Source organism: Neofelis nebulosa, chromosome 12, assembly GCF_028018385.1.
Source record: "Neofelis nebulosa isolate mNeoNeb1 chromosome 12, mNeoNeb1.pri, whole genome shotgun sequence".
Classification (NCBI taxonomy): domain Eukaryota; kingdom Metazoa; phylum Chordata; class Mammalia; order Carnivora; family Felidae; genus Neofelis; species Neofelis nebulosa.
The window spans coordinates 54072528-54095197 of record NC_080793.1 but is presented as its reverse complement, the minus strand read 5'-3'; the positions used below and the strand labels follow the sequence as shown (position 1 = coordinate 54095197).

At 38.7% G+C, this 22670-nt stretch overlaps 1 protein-coding gene across 8 annotated transcripts in view; it reads left to right on the top strand.

Annotated features, from left to right (window-relative positions):
* The window catches only part of CCDC171 (coiled-coil domain containing 171), a 314999-nt gene that overhangs the window by 95739 nt on the left and 196590 nt on the right, over positions 1 to 22670 (top strand). For all 8 annotated transcript variants that reach the window (XM_058695287.1, XM_058695289.1, XM_058695288.1 and 5 more), the window contains 2 exons: positions 6332 to 6434; positions 22451 to 22557. In XM_058695287.1, coding sequence (XP_058551270.1) covers positions 6332 to 6434; positions 22451 to 22557 — 210 coding nt within the window. The remainder of the gene's footprint in view (positions 1 to 6331; positions 6435 to 22450; positions 22558 to 22670) is intronic.

Below are 22670 nucleotides of genomic sequence, written 5' to 3'. Positions count from 1 at the left end.
TCTCCTGGCTAATTTGCCATTAAATTTGGTTTTGAACTGTAATGGTGTTGAAATTTTAGCTTGTCTTTTAGTCAGGATTGAGCCCTATAGTTGGGAGAGAAGAATTATTGTTGAACTAGGATTTTAATTGAACCCTTTATATTAAACTGACTCCAAGTGTGCAATTTGTCTGACTTTTTACATTTATATTTCTGTTAAGTTTTATTCCTTGATATTGGTGAGGACTTAGCCTCAGTCAGCATACATTTTGGAGACAGATTGATCTGGGTTTCAGTTTCAGTCCTGTCTTGTAATAGTTGTGTGACCTTTAGTGATATTATGCTGAATCTGTTTGCTCATTGGTAAAATGGTGCTAATAATCTCAACTGTGCAGGATTTCTTTTCTTTTTTTTGAAAGAGCATGTGCTTGTGCACATGTGCACGGGAGGTGTGTGTGAGGAGGGAGAGGAAGAGAGAGAGGCAGAGAGAGAAACAGAGGATATTAAGCAGGCTCCACGCCCAGTTGGAGCCTGACTCAGCGCTAGATCTCATGACTGTGAGATCATGACCTGAGCCGAAATCAAGAGTTGGATGCTTAACTGACTGAGCCACCCAGGCACCCCTCAAGTGTACAGGATTTTTAATGAAAAAAGATACTATTACATGTACTATTAAAGATAGTACATGTATTGAAATAGCAGAGGGGCATTTTTGCGTGTGTATCTGCATATAACTTGTGAATATGATGCTGGAGTTCTTCTGGAAATATAATTATATGATAATATCCCAGGAAAATATTGATTCAGAAGATCTTTAGGATATTAAAATATATTACAGGGAAGAACTTCTGGAATGATAGTGTAAAGAGCTTGGAAAACTCTCTACTTAGCAGAACAACAATTTAACTGATGAAAAATTAAAAAAAAATCATATAAAGCTTTAGAAATTGTCCTGAGGGCAAAGGAGAAACTATCATTTAAGAAAATATACTAATCAAATTAAAAACCTTGGTCCTTTAAAGAACAGCATCAGAAAAATAAAAAGACGACTCATAAAAAGAGAAAATATTTGCAGATCATATATCTGGTAAAGTAATTTTATCCAGAATATATAAAGACCTCTTACAATTCAATAATAAAAAAATCCATTTGAAAAATGGACAAAAGATCTGAACAGAGACTTTTCCAAAGAAAACCTATAAGTGGCCAATAAACACGTGAAAAGATGCGCAGTCATCAGAAAAATGCAAATCAAAACTATAATGAGCTGTACTCAAAAAAATTAAAAACCATAATGACAAGTTATTTCACACATACTTAGATGGCTATAATAAAATAAAAGCAAGTAATAACAGGTTATTAGTGAGGATGTGAAAAAATTGGGAATTCTCATACACTACTGTTGGGAAGGTATAATGATACCCCCCACTTTGTAAAACAGTTTGGAAGTTTTTCAAAATGTAAAAATTGTAGTTACCATATGACCTTGCAATGGTACTCTTAGGTATATAGCCAATAGAAATGAAAATATGCACTCACATGTTCATAGCAGCATTTTATATGACAGCCATAAAGCTGAAACAACCCAAATGTCCATCAACTGCTGAGCGGATGAACAAAAGTTGTTACATCCATAGAATGGAATATAATTCAGGCATAAAGAAAAAGCGAGGTACCGATCATCAAATGAAGTTCATATGGATGAGCCTTGAAAACATTAAGCTTAGTGAAAGAAGCCACACATAAAAAGCCACATAGTGTGTGATTCCATTTATATGAAATGCCCAGAGAAGTCAAATCTGTAGAGATAGGAAGTAGATTAGGGATGCCTAGGGCTGAAGGGACTAAGGGAAGATAGTAACTGCTGATGGGTATGGGGTTTCTTGCTGGTGTGAAGAAAGTGTTCTAAAATTGATTGTGGTGTTGGTTGTATAACTCAATGAATCTACTAAAAACCGTTGAATTGTATACTGTAAGTGATTTCTTTTTATGGTATGTAAACTATATCTCAAATTATTAAAAAGAAGAAAATCAACGAAATTTCAGGAAGAACAATGAGAACCTGGGGGCATTTGAGTGATGGTTGGTTCCATAACGCCTTTTCCATCGTGCTCCCTGTTACAGAAGCTGTACCCTGGGTGGTTGGGCCCTTCCTCTCTCCTTGGCCTTTAGGCCGGGGCTATGCTTTCTTCCTGGGAGAGGCAGATTGCTGGAATGTCTCATCCCTCAGAGCCCCGTGTTGCAGCAATTTTATTCCGGGCAGGGATGAGTGAGAGGACCAGATCACTCTTCCTCCACCCAGACCTCATTTGTAATGCTGACGCTCTATCCCAGTCTTGGCAGGTCAACAAAATTGGGGCAATTGCTCCTGCCCCAGAAGACCAGACGTTGCAATGCCCCAATGGCCATTTACAGAGCAGGATTGTTGTCCTGGAAAAAGTGGGTCTCCACACCCAAATCCAATCAGAGGCACAAGGGTTCTGCCCAGGAGGAAAGACAGGCTGGCTTTCAGGGAAAAGAGTTCTGTACCTCTGCTTGAGGAGACTTATCTTATGTGGAGTAGAGAGTGGAAAATTCCATGGTTAAGGACATGGTTGACAACAATATAAATCTGGGTGAAGAGAGATTAAGAGGAACCTGGTACCTCTGTGATACAATAAAATGACACAGCAGCCAGAAGTTTAAAATAGAGAACTAGAGAAAGAGACAGCCAAGAGGACCCCTCATGGGGTGACAGCTGAGTCGGCAGTTGGGAAGGCCGTGTACGTGTGGTAGGTGGCATCCACTCAAGAGCAATCTGAGCAGGATGTGAGGCAGATCGGAAGCATGCCCCAAGCTACACACAGACACATCAACGCAGAGTGGAAGCCTTACTGGTGCAAGGGGGCTTAAACACAACCAAAGACCGACTGAACATTAAGACCCAGAGGTGATTGCTAGGAAGCCAGGCTTCTATATAATGTCACAGTCATTCCTGACAAGTCTGTCAGACTGTGTGCATGCCCGAGGACAAGCCCTCCCAGGCATTGACATAAAATGAGGTGTGGTTGAAAGGAGTTTGCTGTGAATAACAAAAGACATCCATTTTACCTTTCTGACCCTGAAGTTATTTCAGGAATTGGGAACAAAACTGAATAATATAATAAAAGATGGACTTAGGACTGTTCCGAAAGGAAATTACCAGGGTTTTAGGAGCTATGTGCCTGGAACCATGGATAAAGACCAGAATTATATTTCTTACTATAAATCACAATATCGCAGTATGCCAAATCAGTGTTTTAAAGATAAATTATCCCAGAGTTTTCAGGTAACGGGACATACATAAGAGGAAATAATGTAACTAAATCCCTGCCATATTGCTTATATCAAACAAATTTTAGATTGATCAAAGAGCCATAAAAAAAGAAAGTGAAAAAGCACTGGAAGAAGAAGGGAATTAATTATTTTATAATCTTGGAGTAAAGAAGGACTGACATAAAATTTAGAAGTCCCAAAGCAAATTATTGATAAATTTGATCACTTAAAAAATACAATTTTGTTTCTACGAACATGATTACAAGGTGAGTGACAAATTGGCAATAATGATATGCAATATGTATGACAAAGGGATCGTTTTTGTAATTTAGAAAAGACTAAGGGGCGCCTGGGTGGCTCAATCGGTTGGGCGTCTGACATTGGGCTCAGGTCATGATCTCACAGTTCATGGATTCGAGCAGAGCGCCGCATGGGGCTCTGTGCTGACAGCTTAGAGCCTGGAGCCTGTTTCAGATTCTGTGTCTCCCTCTCTCTGCCCCTCCCGTGCTCATACTCTGTCTCTCTCTTCCTTCAAAAATAAATAAAAACATTAAGAAAAAAAAAAGAAAAGACTATTATAAATCACTATGGTCAATATGGACAATGTAATGTAAAAATGGGCACATGATGTGGAAAGGCGTTCACAGGAAAAGACGTACAGGTGGCTAGTAAACATGAAAAGATCCTTAATGTTAAAGTTAAAGAAATGCACATTAAAATAAGTTGATAATTCCTATCATTGGGAAGATATTGAGAAATAGGCACTTATACTGGACATGGTATTATACAAGGTAGGACTCTTTAGAGAGCAATTTGGTAACAATTGTCTGAAAATAGATGTTCATACCCTTTTACCCATCAAATCTATTTCTAGCAGTTTATGGAACAGATATACTTGCATGTTTATGCAAAGATATATGAGTACACATACAAGGATGTATATTGTACTATTATCAGTAATAGCCCAAAATGCAAATAACCTGTAGATTTTAGCAATAGGAGACTAGTTAAGTTAATTAATGGTACATCTAAACAATAGAGTACTACGAAACTAAAAAAATGTGATGTGGAAAGATGTCAAAGACATAATATGAATGGAAAAGTAAGTTATATAGCAGCATGTATACTATGATCCTATTTGAATTAAAAATTATAGACATGTAATATGTATTTTATATAAAAATGGTTTTTTAACTATTACTTTTGATATTCAGTATTGCCTAGGTGGTGGCAATACACTGGTGAGGACAAAACCCCTCCCATATCTCCTTTCACGGGGCTTAAATAGTATGAAATAGAGGCTAATAAAAGACCTATTCAAATAAATACAGAATCATAATTGTGATAATTGCTGAGGAGAATCTTATAGAGGGAATTGATGTAGTCAGGGGGGTGAAGAGAAGGATAACTTTTCTGAAAAAGTGATAATTGAACTGACATCTAAAGGAAGTATTATTAGTTTTACGTATTTTAAGGATATAATTTTGCCATATATGATCTGTTCTCCCATTTCTTCTGTATATGTAGGCACTCTTGCACTAGTGTTTCCACCTCATCAGCTTCTACAGATGCTTAAGTTTCTCATTTATTAAAAAAAAACAAAACTCTTCTCCGGCTTCGTTCTTCCTTCCAACTACTTCCCTTTATTTCTCCTTCCCTTCATACCGGGAAAGGGGTATCTAAACTTCCTGTTTCCGGTGACTTAGCTCTCAGTCAGGAAAAAACCCAAAATTCAGGCTTATTGCTTCTTCAACCTATTCCAGTCTGAATTATAACAGATTTCATCAAGGTCACCAGTGACCTCTATGCCGATTGAACACTATTTGGTCTCCATTTTGTTTGAATGTTCTGTGACATTAGACATAACTGACATCTCTGTCTTGGAAATGTTCTCGGTTTTCATGACACTATACTTTTCTGTTTTTCTTTCTCTTTTTTCAGTCGTCTTTGCTGGTTTTTTTCTTTTCTAACTATTAACTTCTGTAGTTCCTTAAGGCCTTGTCCTAGGTTCTCTTCCTGTCTAATGCTCTCTAGGTAAGCCCCAGGGAATATCTGTATGTGATTTCCAAACCTATTCCTGACTTCTCTTCTGAGCATTATACCATTATGTCCAGCTGCCTCCCATATCTTTCTATTTTATTTGTTCTTTGTTAATTCAAATATATTTATTTAAAGCCTGCTATTTGTCAGGTGTTGTGCTGGTACTAGGAATGTCTTAAAAGCTATTTGCAATGAAATGTGATCGAAACCAAATTCATTTGTACTCGCTGCCAAAAACAAGCAAGTAAATAAACAAAAACAGCCCAAATAAGACCTTCTCTACCTTCATTGTTCTCACTGTACTACTGAAATCTGCCAGATCTTCGAGCCTGAAACTGGAGATCACTCTTGACTCCTCCTTCTATCTGAGCATTTACCCAAGGTCATCAATCCAGTCCAATCCAATCCAGTCCAATCCAATCCAATCCAATCCAATCCAATCCAGTCACATCTAATCCAGTTTAATCTGGTGAAGTCTAACCCAGTGCGGTGTCCCAAGGCCTGGTCATTCCATCTCCTAAGTATGTTGCCCCCCACTGTTCCTTTCCATGACCAAGACCCTCGCCTATGCTACCATTTCCTCTTGTGTAGACTGCTGCAGTTCCTTCTCTGTGGTCATACTGTATTCACTTTTGACCACCATCTGGCCGTTTGCCACACGACTGCAATCTCGATCTTGTAACGTGTTTCCTAATTCCTCTTTGTCTCAGTTTTCTTATCTGTAAAATTGGGATAATAATAGCCCTTACCTCTTGGGTTGCTGTGGGATAAAAAGAATTATTAAGTATAAAATAGTGCCAGGCACTAAGGCCTCAGTAAATTGTTATCGAGACCTTACACAGGGTTACATTCAGCCAAGTAAAAGGTATGATTAAGACAGAAAGAGGTTTATTAATAAGAGATTTGAATGGAGTAATTATTAGCTTGTTTATACTTAACAGTGCCATATATGTTCACACAAATCTATAGCTCTTATAATATGTGACCTTATTATGTGTAATTGTTTTCTTAATTAAAAGGCTAAGAAGCACCAGGCCTTTCTAGTAGAGACATGTGAAAATAACGTGAAAGAATTGGAATCGATCTTGGACAGCTTTACTGTGTCGGGCCAGTGGACATCAGGTTAGTTGAAGGTATAAAATGACAGTTGCATCTGTCAATGTTCCAAAGTCACTACATTTTGGGAATTCTGCAGATGCCTCTTCCAGTCCCTTATCTCAACATGTTTCGATTTGATGACATGATAAGAGCAGTTCTCACAGCGGTCAGTTGGCCTAGCTGGCTGAGAAAGGGTGACGGAATGTGGACCTGCTGCTGCCCTCCCAGAACTTGATTTACAAGTGTTGGGGTCTGTATGATTGGACAGACAAGGGCTCACTTGCTGTGTTCTGAATCCAACTGAGAAAAAAGTCCTTACAGTATACCTGCGAGGGGAACAGATGTTTCCATCAAATTGAGCCAAATTCTGAGGCAACCTTCAACAACTTAAAGGTCATGCATTCAAAAGGTTATGTAGGACATAGCCTGTAACACAGTGCATATGCTAAGCTGGTTTTCGCCTTTGCTTCCTGCTACCCTACTACACATACTCTGCAGATAAGAGTGCTTAGGAAAAATGTTTGGGTTTTAGTATTAGTGTAGCTATTAAGATAAAGAAGTATAAAAATTTATATTAGGTAGGCATAGTTTGGGAACTAGCGGAAGCGTTAGCTGGCTAATGAATGCTGTTCACGATTTCTACGTCCTTAATTTTTTTGTGTCTTTGCCATTATGTGTGTAATAGTAGCTTTGACTTAAATACTTTTACTTTTCTACCTCAGTTTCCTTTTGTCCTACTGTCGGCCTCAAGTTATTTAGTTGCTTTCTGACTTGTGTTTTTCAAAAGGCATGTAAAATTAAATTCATTCCACTTTAAAATTGAACTCCTGGACTCAAGTTATTTGAAGGAATCGAATAGATATGTGGCAAATGAGTTCTTTAGGAACTTGTAAGCTCAGGATATTTGTTGTGCTTGAAAAAGCAGAGGGATATGATCGGGCCCGTTTGAACCTTATAGATCTGCAGACTTGTGCTGGTGAACTGTTAGAAATTTAGTGTGTTTTGCTATTATCTGGTGGGTTTTTTATTTTTGTCTGCTTTTTTCCTTTATGCTGTTTTAGCCATAATTAAGAAATTAACAGATCACTTTTTTTTTTTTTTTTAACTTTTCTCCGAAATAGTAGTGTTTCATGGTTTGCTACTGTGGAAAAATCAAGGTGTATAAAAGTGGCATAAAAATATAGATATCCTTGGGGTGTCTGGGTGGCTTAGTTGGTTGACCGTCCGACTTCAGCCCAGGTTGTGATCTTGTGGTTCTTGAGTTTGGGCCCTGTGCTGTCAGCATGGAGCTCAGTTCAGATCCTCTGTCCCCTCCTCTCTCTGCCCCTCCCTTGCTTGTGCTCTCCCTGTCTCAAAAATAAATAAACATTAAACAAATAGATATCCAGTGTTCAGTTATATTTACTAAAGCTGTGGAGGATACAATTTTCTTTTGCAGTAGTACTGAGATGTATCATTGCTTAGTGGTATTAGGAGCTTTAAAAATTGTTAAGTTATCATGGTATATCTGATACTTCTATGTTACTTTAAATATTTCTTCAGAGTTGAATTAAAAAAACTAAAAATATTGAGGTCATATCTCCTTTCAATTTTAACATGAAATACTTGATAACAAAGCAACTCATAAGCTTTTGCTAAGCCTATAGGAAAAGACTATTAAAGTTTTTTTTTTTTTCTTTTCATCTTTCAATAACCATCCTTTTTAAACTCCTAGTTTCCCATATAAATGCACACTCTATATATTATAGATAAAGCATTTCCGGAAAAGGGACTGTATGGTGATTAGTGATGTTTGTCTTGCTGTAGAGTGGGTTTTGTTTCTGTGTGGTGCTGGCTTTTTTACTCTTTTACCCACCAAGAACCATTTTTCTCTGATCTGTGGATATTTACGGAAACATGGACAGGTTCAGAGAACTAATAAGATAGGATAGGGTGGCAAGAACAAGTAAGAGTGGGAAAGCAACCCCAGGCCTAAGCCTGAAGAGTCCGGTGGAGGACACATTGTCACAATACAAGCCACACCGTGGAGGAGGGCCTGCCCGACAAGAGCTGTGGCTGCTAAAAACTGAAGCCACTGCCAGGAATGCACCAGAGCAGAGGAAACAGAGGAAACAAACACCAGGCCATTCTTTTCTTTCCTTTTTTTTCTTTCTTCCTCCATCCTCTTAACCTCCTCCCGGTGCACTCACTGTCCAAATCCAACCAGAAGTCCGAGGGCAGAGGAGCCCAGATCATGCAGTCTGTAGAGGTCAGCCTTTACAAGGCAAAGCATTGCTTGTTAAAATAATTTACCAAAACCTGTCATTTCTGAAAATATCTTGCTTAGATTCTCTTCTGATGAACTCTTCTGAGTGTGCCATCTTTTATCTCGCTGGCGCCCTGGCTATGTTTACCTGCTTAGGACTCGATTTCCCTCTGGCCCTCGGCTTTCACAAAACAGCCCTTTAAAACTGTGAAGTACTCCCTGAACCAGGGTAAGGTTGGGGTTTTGTTACTTCCCCAAGAGAGGTGTAAATAATAAACTTTATTGCTTGATATTTTGTGGAAGAACCCGAACAATTAAGATCGTCTGCTATGTCAGGCCTGGCTTCGCCTACACAAAGTTGAACAAATATTTTGTTCCTTGCAAATAAAATAACGTAAAAACTTATCTAGGCTAACATCCTGTGTGCATGTGTGATGTAAACATGTATATATCTCACAGTGTATATGTGTTTGAAAAAAAAAAAGTCTATTTCAAACAGAGACATGTTGTTACTCTGTGATGATAGCTCAGCCTTAGAATTCGTTACAAAGTTAATTCAGCTACCTCCAGAAGGGTTTTCAAGAGAGATGGACTCTTCTCCAGTATGGCAAGTAGGGAAGAATGCTTTACTTCCTTTTTTACCTCTTTGTAGCTTTCAGTTCAATATAGACTCAGTATCTACACTCCCCAGTCCAGGAAGAGCAATCTATGGAAGAAATTTAGATGCTTACAAAATTGTTTGTTTTGACTTGCATTTTAAAATGGAAATAGCCAGATTTCATTCTTTCTCGTTGCCAAGTAGTATTCCATTGTATATATAAACCACATCTTCTTTATCCATTTGTCGGTTGATGGATATTTAGGCTCTTTCCATAATTTGGCTATTGTTGAAAGTGCTCCTATAAACATTGGGGTACAAGTGCCCCTATGCATCAGCATTTCTGTATCCCTTGGGTAAATTCCTAGCAGTGCTATTGCTGGGTCATAGGGTACATCTATTTTTAATTTTTTGAGGAACCTTCACACTGTTTTCCAGAGAGGCTGTACCAACCTGGATTGAACTGGAGGGTATTATGCTAAGTGAAATAAATCAGGCCGAGAAAGACAGATACCATATGTTTTCACTCATATGTGGATCCTGAGAAACTTAACAGAAGTCCATGGGGGAGGGGAAGGGGAAAAAAAAAGTTATAGAGAGGGAAGGAGGCAAACCATAAGAGACTCTTAAAAACTGAGAACAAACTGAGGGTTGATGGGGGGTGGGGGAGAGGGGAAAGTGGGTGATGGCATTGAGGAGGGCACCTGTTGGGATGAGCACTGGGTGTTGTATGGAAACCAATTTCACAATAAATTATATTCAATATAAAAAAAACACAAAATAAAAAAAAAATAAAATGGAGTGAATGAAAATTACTTTTTTGGATGAATTTTAGTCTGGAGTTGACAGAAGCTGCCAGGTGTTCTATTCCCCGTCTTCTTCAGCTTCTGCGGACTTCTACATTAAGAAATGTTTCTGAAGCAAGAGTAACCCATCAGCTTATCTTCAGGTAGAGGATGAAGCAAAGTTGCAGCTGGTCCAAGACATTCAGGAATTCATTTACTTAGAGGATTTAACGTGATTTTCTCACCGTTGATCAGTGTGACAGTTCACACTTTGTTTCCTAATGCCTCCGACACTGCCCCCTCCTGCTAACCCGTCTCCGCTTCTCCCTGACTCTCCCTTCAGTCTGTTTTCTCTAAAGCCACCAGAATGATCATTTGAAAACCTAAGTCAGAGCCTGCCATTCCTTTGCCTTAAACCTTATTGGGCTCTGCATTTCACAAAGCATGGAAGCCAAAGTGCCAGCAAGGGCTTTCAAGACCCTACATGGTCTGCCCCTATTCTTGATCACTCCTTTGACCTCCCCTGCACCTTTCTCTGTTTGGGCCACTTTGGCCTCCTGCTGTTTCTCGAGGCCACCAAACATGCTCTTGCCCTGGGGGCCTTTGTGCAGGCCGTTCTTTCCACCTGGAAAGTTCTTCACACAGATGTGTCTGCATAGCTTTCTCTCTTGACTATTTTATTTTATTTATTTCACATTCTTTTAAATGTGAGTGAGAGTTTTTATTTTTTAAAGAAAGCTCTACCCCCAATGTAGGGCTCAAACTTATGACCTCAAGATTAAGAGTTGCATGCTGAGATCTCACCCAATGAAAGCTACCCTCTGCTCACCCTCATTTCACTTGTCTCCCTACCTCTCCCTTTTCTGCTCTACATTTTTTCTTTCCTGTAGCCCTTATGGCTGTCCAACATTTCTAACACACTACATGGTATACTTATTTTATCAGTATTAGAATTCTCCATAGAAACAGAACCAATATATATAGGATATATATATTTCTTCAGTATGGCAAGTAGGGAAGAATGCTTTACTTCCTTTTTTACCTCTTTGTAAAGGTATATATATATATATATATATATGATATACATATATATATATACCATATATATGTAGGAATGGCTCATGTGGTTATGTAGGCTGGGAAATGCCATGACCTGTGTGTCATCTGCAAACTGAAGAACCAGGAAAGCCATTGATATAATTCAGTCTGAATCCAAAGGCCTGAGAACCTAGCGGCTCCTGGAGTCTGAAGGAGGAGATGGAAATCCCAACTCTAGAAGAGAGAATTTGCCCTTCTTCTGCCATTTTGTAGTGGGGTGTAGGGAGGCAATAGATTGGATGATGCCTGCCCACATTGGTGAGGGCATATCTTTACTCAGTCTACTGATTCAGATGCTAATGTCTTTCGGAAACATCTTCACAGACACATACAGAAACGTTTTGCCAGCTCTACGTGCATCCCTTAGCCCAGTCAAGTTGACACATAAAATTAATCACTACAGTGTCCAAGCTCCATGAGGGCAAAGATCTTTGTCTCTTTTATTTGCTAATGTACTTTAAGCAGCTAGAACATTCCTTGGCACAAAGCCGTCACTCAGCAAATATTTGTTGAATATTAATGAATATAAGTGTGAATGAATTAGTATCAGGTTGAATGTCTATTTTGCATTTCAGTTTTTAAGGTTATAAAGGTAGTCATGGAGTCTCTTTCCTAATTATAAGGGTATAATGGGTACATTATATCATTATATCATTATATCTTTTGGGTAGCAGTCCATAAGGAGTAACCAGGAAGATTGACCTTAAGTGGAAAAGATGTACAATCTAAAATCGGCCATAGAAATGTCACCTTGATTGCCTACTTTTATTAGACAAGATTGTCTTCATTTGCTTGAACAGGGATATTTATTTTTCCTATGTCTACTTTCCACCAAAACTGAAGTACTATAGCTGTTCATATCTCCTTTCTTTTCTGGTGAAAATTCTTACAGCAGGGTGTGTATGGGGAGATATCCTTTCCCACTTTGAACCTATGCAGTCTCCCTGCCTCAAGTGTTTCTTCTAATACAGTTTCACCTCTGCCTGAGGATGTTAATAAACACATAGAATGTACTTTTTCCTTGGTTAGGTACGTGAAAAAAAAAAAAAAACTTGTGGCTCAGTCTTGGATCCTCCTCAGGGTGCTTGATTTTTGTGTTGACTGAAATAGAACCCTCCGACCTTCATCAACCTTTCCTTCCTTGAGGAAATCGTTTGTAATACTCTAGAGGTGTTCTTTTTCTTTCTACTGGAGAGGACCCTGGGAAATAATGGTAACAGAGTTTGATGCCTTTAGGCATATATACATCACCCAGGGATTGGGCAGTCTCAGGGACTGCTCTTAGGATAATCAGGGCAACAGATTGGACTTTTCCTCTTCTCTCTCCTGCTTTACTTCTTTAGTAAAGGACTATTGCCTAGATCTGGTATCTTCCTGAGAATTTTAATTGTCCTTGTGAACCCCATGGATAGTACCTTTTAACTGGATACTCATGGATCAATGAGAAGCTGCGGATGCCTATCAGAGCAGCACATAGGTCTCCTTAATGTCATTTGCCAAATTCTTCTCACTTACTTCTCTCACGTCCCAATCCACAGGTGTACAGACCAAAATTGGCCTACTTCATCATGCTCATAGTTTCCGTTTGTAAAATCAAAGGGAGTGACTTTAATAAGAGTGCTCCAATGGGATCATTAATTAATCACACTGTTATGAAGGCTAAGAAATCCAAGATCTGCAGTGGGTAAGCTGGAGACTCAGGAGAACTGAGGGTGTGGTTCCAGTCTAAGTTTGAGTCAAAGGGAAGGAGAAGACCAGTGTCTCAACGTGAAGACAGACAGGCAGAGAGACAGAATTCCTTCTTATTGGGACTTTTATTCTATTCAGACCTTCAGTGAAGATTGGATGAGGCCAGCCCACTCTCGGGAGGGCAATTTGCTTTCTCAGTCTACTGATTCAGATGTCAATCTCATCCAGAAACATCCTTATAGACACACCCAGAAATAATGTTTCACTGAATATCTGTGTCCCAGTCAAGTTTATGCATAAAATTAACCATCATATCCCCTTCCCCCTTACTCTTAGCCTGTGGTAACCACTATTCTACTTTCTGTTTCTGTGAATTTGACTACTTTAGACTCCTCATATGGTGGAATCATATAGTATTAGTCTTTTTGTGAATGGCTTATTTCACCTAGCACAATGATCTCAAGTTTCATCCATGTTATAGCATGTGACAGGAATCCTTCCTTTCTGAGGCTGAATAATATTTACATTTTGTTTGTCCATTCATCCGTTGATGGACCTTTGGGTTGTTTCCACCTTTTTTTTTTAATGTTTATATTTGAGAGAGAGAGAGAGAGAGAGAGACAGAGACAGAGACAGAGTATGAGTGGAGGAGGGGTAGAGAGAAAGGTAGACACAGAAATTGAAGCAGACTCCAGGCTCTGAGCTGTCAGCACAGAGCCCGATGTGGGGCTCAAACCCATGAACCGTGAGACCATGACCCGAGCTGAAGTCTGGCACTTAACCGACTGAGTCACCCAGGCGCCCTGGCTTGCTTCCACCTTTTGGCTATTGGGAATACTCCTCCTATAAATGTGGAAACACCTCTTCAAGACCTTGCTTTCAATTATTTTTTTAAAATTAATTTATTTTCAGAGAGAGAGAGAGAGAGAGAGAAAGCAAGGGAGGGGAAGAGAGAGGGGGAGAGAGAATGCTAGCAGGCTCCACACTGTCAGTGCCCTGCCTGACATGGGGCTCAATCCAACGAACTATGAGATCATGACCTGAGTCGAAATCAAGAGTCGCATGCTTAACCAACTGAGCCAACCAGGTGCCCCTCAATTCTTTTAGGTATATATGCAGAAGTGAGATTACTGGTCTATTAACTTTAAAAAAATATTTATTTATTTTATTATTATTTTTGAAGTTTATTTATTTATTTATTTTGAGAGAGAGAGAGAGAGAGAGAGCAGGCAGATAGGGAAGGGGCAGAGAGAGAGGGAGAGAGAGAGAGAATCCCAAGCAGACTCCACACTGTCAGTGCAGAGACTGATGTGGGGCTTGTACTCACGAACTATGAGATCATGACCTGAGCCGAAGTCGGACGCTTATCCAACTGAGCCACCCCGGTGCTCCTAAAAAAATATTTTATTTTACAATAATTTCTACACCGAACACAGGGCTTGAACTCATAACCCCAAGATCAAGAGTTGTGTGCTCCACCGACTGAGTCAGCTAGGTGCCCCTGGTGTATTAACTTTTATCACAGAACATTAGTGTACTAAGACATGCCTTGTGGGATGTCCTGTTATTTTAGACTGCTCTAGTTTGCTTTAGACATACTACAAATTTTCCCCTGATAATCAAGGCCAATTATCCTGTATAGAAGAACCTTCTTTGCTCTTTGGTTTCCTGGTTTGAGGAGGCCAGAAATGATTAGGTGATATTCCCGGCTTGCATTTTATTTTATTTTTTTTAATTTTTTTTCAACGTTTTTAATTTATTTTTGGGACAGAGAGAGACAGAGCATGAACGGGGGAGGGGCAGAGAGAGAGGGAGACACAGAATCGGAAATAGGCTCCAGGCTCCGAGCCATCAGCCCAGAGCCTGACGCGGGGCTCGAACTCACGGACCGCGAGATCATGACCTGGCTGAAGTCGGACGCTTAACCGACTGCGCCACCCAGGCGCCCCCCCGGCTTGCATTTTAATGGAATGTTGGTATGTCTCATGCTGAAGCATTTCTTCTTCAAAAATGAAGACTTAGACCAAAAAAAAAAAAAAAAAAAATCTACAGTTTCTGGGATGGGAAAAGCATCACTAGTGAATCATTAGGTGTAATAGTGAGATGAGCCAGTCCCATTTCCAACATTTGATTCCAGGAACCATGAATCCTGGCTAGGGCAAAAACATACCACAAATTGATTGCTGACTCACAGCACAGTTTATATCCTGACGATATTATCCTTGTTCTTCAAAATGTTGCCATCCAGCCACTGTAATGACTCTTCAAAAGGCAATTCAACTATGCTGTATGCCAGCTACTTCAGAGTGATGGGAAACATAGTAAGACCAGTGAATTCTATAAAAATGAGCCGTTTTCCATATTAATTTGCTGTAAATTGAGTTCCCTAGTTAGAAGCAGTGCTGTGTGGAGTCTGTAATTGTAAGGTGTCTTGTAAAATCACAGATGGTGGTTTCAGCAGAAATTTTATGGTCAGGGAAGGCAACTCTATACCCAGAGTTAGTGTCTACCTTAGTAAGACTAAAACATTCCATCATTCCATGATGGAAGTGACTTAGTAAAATCAACTTGCCACCAGGTGGCTGGCTGGTCTCCTAATGATGGTGTCATTTCATGGGTTCCCTGTTTGCCTTTGCTCTTGATAGATTTAGCATACAACAGGGGCTGTATTCCTATCAGTCTTGGTGAATGGAAGTTCATGTTGCTGAGCCCATGTATTGTCTCCATCCTTGCTGCCATGATCCTTTTGTTGTAAGGAAAACAAAGGTGGTAAGGACAAAGGAGGCTGGGAAAAGATGCTGGCTGACATCCACAGAATGCCTCATTTTGTCCTCCTGATTATTAAGATCTTTTTCTACTGGCTGGCCTCGGCACAGTGCCCATTTGGAGAGGCATACCCACATGCTCCTGCCCAGATCACCTTGGTACCAATTTTCCGGTTGTGTTCTTTCTGAAGCCCTGACCATTTTAGTCAAATAGTTAGCTACTATTCACAAATTGGTGTATATTTGCACTTTTGGTCATTCCAGGCAAAATACTAGTTAGGTCCATAACTTGTTTTTGACTACTGGGAGGATTTCACTTCATTGCTATCCTTCAGGGCCACCCTTGAGGGGGGTTGTAGTGCCACAACTGTCTACTTTTAATTAGTGCCAGCATATCATACAGTACTGTCTATATACTGAGCCCATTTTTTTCTCCCATTAGTCAATGGGTCATAGGAAATTTTTCATGGATTCAGGGTGTGGGTAAGAGAGGAAGCAATATAACAAGAATAGGGCCCATTGGAATCTGGACTATTTGCTCATGTAACTTACTTGTGCCTTCACACTGTATAGACCACTTTCATCTGATGATAGAGTGCTGTTGTGTGTGCCAAAATTTATGGATCGTGGATCAGACAGTAATGATTTTATGATAGGCAATTCAGGTCACTTGGTAAATTGGTGGCCATGGATGTATTATCTGCTGAGGACTAGTAGCAAGTTTGATTTTTTAAAAATGTTTATTTATTTTGAGAAAATGAGAGAGAGAGGAGAGAGAGAATCCCAAGTAGGCTCCATGTTCCAAGTAGGCACAGAGCCTGGGTGCTGGGCTTGATGCAGGTCTCAATCTCATGACTGCGAGATCATGACCTGAGCCGATATCAAGAGTTGGACACTTAACTGACTGAGCCCCCCAGGCGCCCCCTATAGCTTGGTTTTCGAGAAGAGAATAGTTATCTGTAGAAGATGACTTGCTTTGTTGCAACTCCCTGAAAGTTTACACTAAGATTCTGTAAGGACCTGCTTGAGCTTGAGCAGTCAGAATGCCGTCATCATCTTGGTAGGGGGCTAAGTAGAACATGAGAGTCTTCTGGAATGAAAAGTTGATCAAGGTTCCTATAGACTGGATTGCGCCGGAGTTCATATAGCTCTGAGGTAAAGCTGTGAAGGTGTATTGCTAGCCCTGACAGCCGAAAGAAACTGTTCAGGTAGTTTTTTTTTTCTAAAATGTTGGAAGAAATAGCTTCATTCCAGTTGCCAGGAAATGTATTGACCTGCTCCAGCAATGAAACTGCATCTTTCGCTGCAGCTGCACTTAGAATCACATGTGACTATGCTTACAGTAATATGCTGACATTCCCTAAGATTCATCTGTTTTCTGCACTGAGCCAGATAAGTTGAATGCTCATGTGGTTGAAGTCACCACCCCTGTATCTTTTAAGTCCTTAACAGAGGCACTAATCTCTGCAATCTCTCCAGAAAGGTGGCATTACTTTTGATTTACTATTTTGGTAGGTAAAAGTTCTAGTGACTTCCACTAGCTTTTTTTTCTGTTTGGTTTTCCTCTGTAAATCCTTTAGTGCTTGAGTCAGGTAACCAATATGGATATGGTGTCAGTTTCTGCATTTGTCTTTTCTTCATTATGGATTCCAAACTAGGGAAATAAGCTGGGTTCAAGTACCTACTGCGCCCAATGGCGAAATATCTGAGCCCAAATTCAGTCAGTCTCTTGACCTCTGTAAGCTCCTACCCTGACTAGTGAACCATAATAGCATGTTAGTTCTTTAGGAATTAGTGTTAGTTCAGATCCAGTGTCTAGTTATCCCAGTGAATAACTCCCCTTCTCTAGTGCATAGTCACCTTGGCAAATGGTTGCATGTTTCTTTGAGAAAGGCTAGGAAGAAGATTTACAGTATGACCTTCTGGCAGTATGTTGGGGTTTCCAAACGGGACCCTACCTCTTTAGTCAAGGGACACCTGGTCTATGAACTAGCCCAAGTCTGATAATTGACTGAGAGCAAAGACTGTTTTCTGAGTTGATTTAAGTCCTACCTCTGGTAATCAGACTTAGAACTTTTATTCTTATACAAATCAGATAATATTTTATTTTATTAAATAATTTTTTTTTTTAGTTTATTTATTTTTTGGAGAGAGAGGGAGAGAGAGAGCAAGCGAGCATGGGAGGGGTAGGGAGGGAGAGAGAATCCCAAGTAGGCCCCCCACTGTCATTGCAGAGCCTGATGAGGGGCTGGAGCTCACGAATGGTGAGATCATGACCTGAGCCAAAATCAAGAGTTGGATGCTTAGCCAACTGAGCCACCCAGACACCCCCCCAAATCATATAACATTTAAGTAGAGTATGTATTTTACTCCTATGAACACCATGATCAGTTAGCCAACACCTGTGACCTCTGTGGGTAAAACTGTTTTGTTTACTACTTTGATTCCATTATGGTAAACATGTCCATTTTGTTTCTGGAAGTTAAGTGCTACCACCTGGTCTTTGTCACTCCAGATACCATTGTCTTCATTGATTTCAGGGACCCAGCCTGATGGCTGTTATCTGTGGCCTTTCAGCTGCACAGAGCTTATCAAGCCATATACAGCTAGCTCATGAAAGATTCTGGGACTCCCCTCACCAATACATTTCTCAAACATTGGTAAAGGAAGGTTTTTTTTGTTGTTGTTTTTTTTTTTTTTTTTTTTTTTAACTTTCCCTGGAGACATAGGGGTGGGTAAGCAAGACTTACATTATAAATATTCTCTGTATGTTAAAAAAGTTATAAGCTATTTTCCTTAAGAACTCCAGAATGGGTACCTGTGTTTACAAGATAAGGAAGAAGTTTGTTTATGATCTCAGTGAATAAAGAAAATTGATATACAGAATGTAGTCTCAGTTTGAAAAGCATAACTGCCAACAAAATGTTTATATCTAATGCTTTTAGAGTGAAAAAGGAATTTTCTTGATCATCAATGTATTAAATGTTTAGACTTTCTTAGGTGAAGGTAAAACCCATTTGTATGTTATTTTCTGTGTTTTACTATGTGATTAAAAATCCACATTAAATAACAGGGTTTTCTTTTTCCCCCTATTCTAAGGATGAACATGACTGTTCATGTTCTACATGTATTTATACATATATACATATACACACATATATGTAGTCTAAAAAAATCTCAGTCTTTTGTCTTCTATTGTCTCTCCGTTATTTCTTTATTATTATTATTTTTTAAATGTTTACTTAGTTTTGAGAGAGAGAGACAGAGTTTGAGCATGGAAGGGCAGGGAGAGAAGGAGACACAGAATCCAAAGCAGGCTCCAGGCTCCGAGCTGTTAGCACAGAGCCCAACGTGGGACTCGAACTCACGAACTGTGAGATCATGACCTGAGCCCAAGTCAACGCTTCACTGACTGAGCTGCCCAGGCACCCTATGTGTCTCCATTATTTCTTAATAATTCTCCCCTTTTGGAGTCTTGCAGGAGACTGAGGTAGATAAGAGAATGAATGTCTGAGAAAGTTGAAGAGATAGACTCAATTTAATGTTTCTACTGTGGAATTACAGGGTACCGAAGTAATAACACTAGCTTCAAAAGCAGTGGTTTATTTGGGTCGTGTAGAAATACTTAGTTTTTGAGCTTGTCTAAAAGAAAATATTTATTTATTATTATTATTATTATTATTATTTTTATTTTAGAGAGAGAGAGTGTGAGAGGGGAAGAGGGACAGAGAGAGAGAGAGAGAGAGAGAGAGAGAGAGAGAGTCCCAAGCAGGTCCCACACTTGGCGTGGAGCTTGACATGGGGCTCGATCCCATGACCCTGGGATCATGACCTGAGCCAAAATCACCAGCTGGACACTCAACTGACTGAACCACCCAGGCACCCCTGAAAGAAAACATTTAAATAGAGAGCTTGTAGCCATTTTTTCTATCTTCTCTCTGCTATGGGCTATATATTAAAAAAAAAAAAAAGATTTGCCTTTATGTAATAATTTTAGGTAAGTCTATACCTAAGAAACATAGAAATTGGGTGCTATATATTAGGCTAGCAGTTTCTAATCTACCATGAGATAATGAAAGAAATATATGCCCTTGACAAGAGATTGATTAGTCCCAAACAAGATGGAAAATTTATTCTTCCCTGAGAACCTTCTCTGATAAGAAGCACAGCCAGTTGAGGTTGGCCTTTTCAGCCAGATAATTATGCCACAACCCTAGTGGAATTGTTAATCAGAGTCAGATTCAGGTAATTCGCCCTGAATCACAAAAGATAATAATGCTCAAGTAGGTGTCTACAAAACAAAATCATATTGTACATACCAGAAGAGAAGAATATTATTATAAATAATAAAACATTCACTGGGTTATGATATGGGTACATACACATGCATATATTTTTATATTTAATATAAGTGTTATGATGTCTCGTAGTAATATGAAATAAAATGTGAAAAAAAACCCAAACAAACAAAAAACAAACAAACAAAAAATGTTGCCAAGGAATATCCAGAGTTGAAATGGTCTTAATATTAAAAGCGAATGAGAGGGATTGAAGCAGATAGTGTGATGTGCAAGTATAGGCTGGCATCCAAGTACAGAGTCGTACACATATAGACGACATTGGAAGGTTTTGAGTTAGTGCTGTTGAAGTATATAGTGTTCTGACACATTCTGTTCTTCATTTGGGCTTTGACCTTTGAAAAGCCATTTATGACCACTTTTCAAATTGTTTTTTTTATTGCTCTTTATCTGCGTTTTTAGAGCTCCTTTTGATATCTTTAACTGTTTATTGTTTCTTGGGCCATGGTGCAGTGGTTATTATTAGGGTAAGTCAAATTAGTCAATAAGGTCCTGGGTCCTAGTGACCTTTTCTTTTTCTTTATAAGCCTTTTGCCATGTTAGGGAACCAGGAACTATTTCTTTTTATGATGGATGTGGGTGACTTAATGTATACGTTGTACTTCAACTGAACTTTATTGTATAAACATTTTCAAGCAAAGAAACTTTATTTTATGTAGAATATAAGAATATGCATGGGTCAGTAAGGAGAGGTCATTTTGTCCCCTTACCCCTCAACACTCATATTAAACTGGTTTTATTCTTCTGAATTTCTAAGAGGAAGTTTTCTCCCTTATTGTAAAAGCCAGCAGATTTCCCGAGTGTCCTTGAATGATTTATTCATGGCCTACTTGTGTAGTAGCAAAAGAAAAGAATTATACATTACATTTTTTTTTTATCTTGTGCAAGAGCAATTTTTTAAAAAATATATTTGGTAAGACTTTTAATAAAATTTTTAATGAGTTGTCTTTCTAACTCATAGTAATTACAAAGAGTACTGTCTTCTCCATTATCATGGCTCAGAGCAGCGTCTTTTTTTTTTGCCCAGCTGGGATATGTGTTGCTTCTATATTACTTTTGGTTTTTAAGTTAAATATTCTTCTTCTGTTTAAAAAAAATCTAAGGTGTACCCATACTTGAGATAGTGTTTAAATTATACCTTGATGAATATAATCAATTTATTAATAACATTTTATCCAAAATTAAAACACTAAATATCAACAATGTGCTGAGATAAAGTTAGTCTGTCATTGAGCCCAAAATTTTTTCTTCTTTCTCTCTCCTTTTATTTTTGTCTTTCTTCCTTCCTCTCTCCCTTCCTTCCTTCCTTCCTTCCTTCCTTCCTTCCTTCCTTCCTTCCTTCCATTATTCTTCTTTCCTTTATTATTGCCTTCTTTCCCATCTTTCCAAAGTTCCAGCAATTGAATACATGAAGAATGGATAAATGATCTCATGTAATTACTGGCTTACTCTCTTTCCTCCTCTTTTTAGACTGCAAATTCTATGAGGACAGATACCACGCCAATCTTACTTACCTCCATGTATCTAATACCTTGGATTAGTACATAGTAGGAATTCAGTAAAGTATATGAATGAATAATAAAACGTATATTATGAATGCTTCTTTTTGAAATCACCCTTGTTGAAAATATGTTTCTTGTTTATTGAAATATTTAGATTATAAAATATGCTAGGGAGAAATTATAATATGAAAAGAAAAATCTTTTAATAAGAATATTTTAAAATTTGCTATTTGTTTAACAGAAGTACAGTGGACAATCAATTTAAAGTGGTTTTTAAAACTAAACTTTTGATTATTTTGGATTAATCTTTTGAACTGCATTTGACCATGTGACCTTGATTAGCTCAACTGACTTATGGCCCAACTAAATTAAAATAGTTTGAGGGCATAATATGGAAATACTCATATTTTTACAATAAGTATCAGTTTTAAGGGTTTTAATTGAAACATGATGTGGGCCTGTGTAGATAATAGCATTTTTATTATTTATTTCAAATTGTAACTTGAGAATTTTAAGGATTGAAGAATATTTCCAAGTATAACAGAAAATGATGTGCTCTTGGGTTCAGAAATTATTATTTAAGCAAAATAAGCCTGACTGATCAGAAACACAAGGACCAGAGTAAATGTATATAACTCCCCCAAACAATGTTAGTATATAGACTGTTCATTTAATTGTTGGGTAACAGGTATGTACACATATGTTATTTAGAAGATAGGAAAAAAAGAAAAGAGCTCACTACTAACTACAGTGTGGGCCTTTGTAAGGTACGAAGTAGCCATAAGTCTGAACTTGATATATTATGAACTTAATTTGATCACTTGTTTAGAAAGGCTATTAATACTTGGCTATAAGCAGTATACTTTGGAGAATACGACTCTCCTCGATGTTTCCTAATACCTTTTCAGCTCTATCTAATTGTAATCTCTCTGTTACTCTTTGCTTAGCTTTTGTCTCTTTGTGACTTTGGGATATATTTTCATCTTACATTTTTCTCTAGGCATCCACAAGGACAAAGATAAACCTCCCAGCTTCTCTGTTGTCCTTGAGACTTTGAGGCGTACCTTGACAGATTACCAGAACAAGCTGGAAGACGCGTCTAATGAGGTAACACTGGCACTGTTTGGCTCCACATGTATAGCCTTCGGCCTGCAGCAGTGCATTCCCTTGCTTGTTACAAAGGTCAGAAAGATGGGGGATGTTGAATTGACAGCTTCACA